This window comes from Rhea americana, unplaced genomic scaffold, assembly GCF_003343005.1.
Source record: "Rhea americana isolate MKP2758 unplaced genomic scaffold, rheAme1 scaffold_175, whole genome shotgun sequence".
NCBI lineage: Eukaryota > Metazoa > Chordata > Aves > Rheiformes > Rheidae > Rhea > Rhea americana.
Window position 1 is genome coordinate 1199305 of NW_028185872.1, and position 3810 is coordinate 1203114.

General features: G+C 66.6%; 1 protein-coding gene across 1 annotated transcript in view; it reads left to right on the forward strand.

The window, feature by feature from the left end:
- The window catches only part of LOC146597918 (rabphilin-3A-like), a 28192-nt gene extending 24583 nt beyond the window's left edge, over positions 1 to 3609 (forward strand). Inside the window, exons 8-12 of the mRNA XM_085301251.1 lie at positions 1692 to 1818; positions 1900 to 2057; positions 2474 to 2555; positions 2839 to 2935; positions 3143 to 3609. Of these exons, the coding sequence (XP_085157377.1) occupies positions 1692 to 1818; positions 1900 to 2057; positions 2474 to 2555; positions 2839 to 2935; positions 3143 to 3279 (601 nt within the window). The 3' untranslated portion in view covers positions 3280 to 3609. The remainder of the gene's footprint in view (positions 1 to 1691; positions 1819 to 1899; positions 2058 to 2473; positions 2556 to 2838; positions 2936 to 3142) is intronic.
- The last annotated feature ends 201 nt before the right edge of the window (positions 3610 to 3810 follow it).

A 3810-nucleotide genomic window follows, 5' to 3' on the forward strand; every position in this document is an offset into this window, starting at 1 on the left:
GCCCGGCCCCGGCCAGGGGCGGGCGCGCCGGCGCCGGGGCGGCATCGGGCTTCGCCGCCGCCGCCGTGCTCCCGGCAGGAGTTCCCTCCCCTGCCCCTGCAACGCGCYGGGGCGGTTTCCCCTGGCTGGAAAAGCCCGTGCGATGCCTCCCCCCGGCCGCAAACCCCCTTCGGTATCGGAACAGCAGCGAGCAGCGTTTAAATAGCGCGGGTTCTAGGCTCTGCGATGGATAGCCTGCGTTTGCGATAACACCGACCCGAGCGGGCCGGTGCAGTTACGTGCCTGCCTGTCGGCGGGGCGGTGCGTCGCTCGTGCGGCGCGCAGCGAGCCGCGAGTGCTGGGAACGCTTTACTGGCCCGTGTGTTTGACAAGCACCGTGGCTCGCTGGGTGCGGTGCTCAGGACACCGCAGCCGGGCAGGCATCGCCGCTACTTGCAGGTGCGGGGGGGCCCAAACTGCCGCGCTGCGGCCGCTCGCGCCCGGCGTTGCTGCAGGGCTGCCGGGAGCCGGGGATGCTGCTGGGAGCCGGGAGCTGGGGATGCTGCCGGGAGCCAGGGATGCTGCCGTGGGCTGGGGATGCTGCCACAGGCCAGGAGCCAGGGATCCTGCTGCCAGGAGCCGGGGATGCTGCCGCCGGCGAGCCGGGGATGCTGCTGCGGGCCGGGGATGCTGCTGCGGGCCGGGAGCCGGGGATGCTGCCGCCGGGAGCCGGGGATGCTGCTGCGGCACCTCGCGCTCCCTGCCTCGCGCCCGGCTTTGTGCCCTTCCCGGAGCAGATGGGCGCGGGGCTGCGCACGCACCAGCGACTGCTGCCGCTCGTCTGGAGCGGCGGCTGCTCCTTTTTTTTTTTCTTGATGTTGTTCTGCAAAAGAGGGAGAGAGGAGGAAGGAAAACAGGAAATATTGTGGCTGTGCTTTAGGTTCTCTTTGAGGATTTTGCACTGGGGTGGGCTTTTTTTTTTTTTTTTTTTTTTTTTTTTTTTTTTAAGCGGGTACCTTTTGGAACGCCTGCACCCCGTGCAGCTTTTGGGGGAGCGGCGTTCCCCGTTTTCCCTCGCTCTTTGCTGCGCGGCTACGGGCAGCCCGGGAGCTGGGGCGAAACCGCGTCCTTCGAGGGCTGCCTCCGGCCCCAGGAGCTGCGCGGGGACCGGCTGCGGGAACCGGCCACGGGAGCCTGCCAGGGCACCCAGCACCCTGCCAGGGCACCCAGCACCCTGCCACGGCACCCTGCACTCTGCTATGGCACCCAGCACCCTGCCAGGGCACCCAGCACCCTNCAGCACCCTGCCATGGCACCCTGCACTCTGCTATGGCACCCAGCACCCTGCCACTGCACCCAGCACCCTGCCACGGCATCCTGCACTCTGCTATGGCACTCTACACCCTGCTATGGCACCCAGTACCCTGCCACTGCACCCAGCACCCTGCCAATGCACCCTGCCACGGCACCCAGCACCTGGCCATGCTGCAGCCCCCCTGCAGGCATTTGGGGCAGTGAATTGGTGCTGACGTGGGGCCACATCTGCCCCAAATGAGTCCCTGGCACGAGCCCCTGGGTGCCCCACGGCCGGGATGCAGCAGAGGGCTGGCCACACCGCCCGGCGCCAACGGCGGGCCCGGCCATGCCGTACCGTGCCATGTTGTCCCGTGCTTCACGCCCCGGTGGCCTCACACCGCCCCGACTCCTTCCAGGATCTCGGTGTGCGACGAGGACAAGTTCCGGCACAACGAGTTCATCGGTGAGACCCGGATCCCCCTCAAGAAGCTGAAGCCCAACCAGACCAAGAGCTTCAGCATCTGCCTGGAGAAGCAGCTGCCGGTGAGCGCCGGGGCCGGGGCCGCGACGCCGCGGTGCCGCCGCCCCCRGGCCGCCCTGCACTGGGCACCTCTCCCTCCCCAGATGGACAAGACGGAGGACAAGTCGCTGGAGGAGCGGGGCCGCATCCTCATCTCCCTCAAGTACAGCTCCCAGAAGCAGGGGCTGCTGGTGGGCATCGTCCGCTGCGCCCACCTGGCCGCCATGGACGCCAACGGCTACTCCGACCCCTATGTCAAGACGTGAGTGCTGCAGCCCCCTGTCCAGCCTTCCTCCTCCTCCTCCCCATGGGTGGATTTTGCTCTCCCTGGGTTGGCTTTTGCTTTTCCTGGGTTGGATTTTGCTCTCCTCGGGTTGGGTTTTGCTCTCCCCAGTTGGGTTTTGCTCTCCCCAGTTGGGTGTTTGCTCTCCCAGGTTGGATTTTGCTTTTCCTGGGTTGGGTTTTGCTCTCCTYGGGTTGKGTTTTGCTCTCCCCAGGTTGAGTTTTGCTCTCCCCAGTTGGGTTTTGCTACCCTGGGTTGGGTTTTGCTGGSCCCAGGCTGGGTCCACACAGAGCGGCGGTGGCCGCCTTGGGCCCGGCCTGGCCTTGGGGCGCTTGAGCTGCTTATCGGCAGTTCGAGCCCCGGCGTCCTCAGCCCGCTGCACGGCGGCGATGCAGGTACCTGAAACCGGACGAGGACAAGAAATCAAAGCATAAGACGGCAGTGAAGAAGAAGACGCTAAACCCCGAGTTCAACGAGGTGGGTGTCCTCCACTCGTGGGGGCTTTTCCCATTCATTTTTTTCCCCTTTTTTATTTTTTTTTAAGAGGAAGAGCTGATGCCCGCGGGAGGTGCCGGCTCGGCGGCCTGGGGCGCAGGGACCCTGCTCTGCTCCTGCCAGCAGCAGCGGGGCACCGGAGCACCAAACCCGCGGCGCTTGCTGGAGATTTGGGGTGCTCCGGGGATGCCCCTCGCGGGCCCCTCTCCCGGCTCGGGGGGCAGCACCCGGAGCACGTCCCGACGCCGGCTCCTCTCCCCGGCAGGAGTTCTGCTACGAGATAAAGCACGGCGACCTGGCGAAGAAGACCTTGGAAGTCACCGTGTGGGATTACGACATCGGGAAGTCCAACGATTTCATAGGTGAGTCGGCAGAGCCGCGCCGGCTGGGACCGGCGGCTCGGTAGCACCCAAATTGGTTCCCAGTTTGCGCACCCCCCGGCCTCACTCCGGCCCCGGCCGCAGCTCTGCAGTCGCCGGTTCGGCCCCGGCCGCGGTGATTTACCGCGGGGCGGCTGCGTCCCGCCTTCGCCGCGGCCGCCCYCCTCCCCGCGCCGTCTCCCCGCGCAGGCGGCGTCGTGCTGGGCATCAACGCCAAGGGCGAGCGCCTCAAGCACTGGTTCGACTGCCTGAAAAACAAGGACAAGAAAATCGAGCGCTGGCACACGCTGACCAACGAGCTGCCGGGCGCCGTGCTCAGCGACTGAAGACCCCGCGGCAGGGACGTGCTCCGCCGGGGCGCCCCGCGGCGTTCCCAGGCTCTCCGTGCCCGTTTACACACACACACACACACACACACACAGGTGCATGCGTGTGCATGCACACGCATGTGTGCACAGCCGTGCATGCACACGCGTGTCCGCACCCACCATGCCTGGACACTCATGCATGCACCGTGCACCTGCACACGCGTGCCCACGCGCGCACACCAAGCCTGCATGCACGAAAACTCCGACTTGTGTCCCGACTCTTGGCTGTACTGAACCGCCGTCTTGCTGCCTTGCAATGATTCAGTGGCAACATGAAATGCGCCCGTCCGTCTGTGTCCCTGCTGTGAGCAAAAGCGGCCACTAAAGCAGCGCCCGGGCTGGCCGAGGCGCCCGGCCGCGTCCCGGGGGGCTGTCGCGCTCTGCCGTCTCCGCCTGAGCGGGCTTCATGCGGTTAGAGCTCCTCCGCAGCCCCCTCCGCCTCCCTTACTCTGCCCTTTCCGTGTCCGAGGGAGCGGCGGGGCGCGCTGT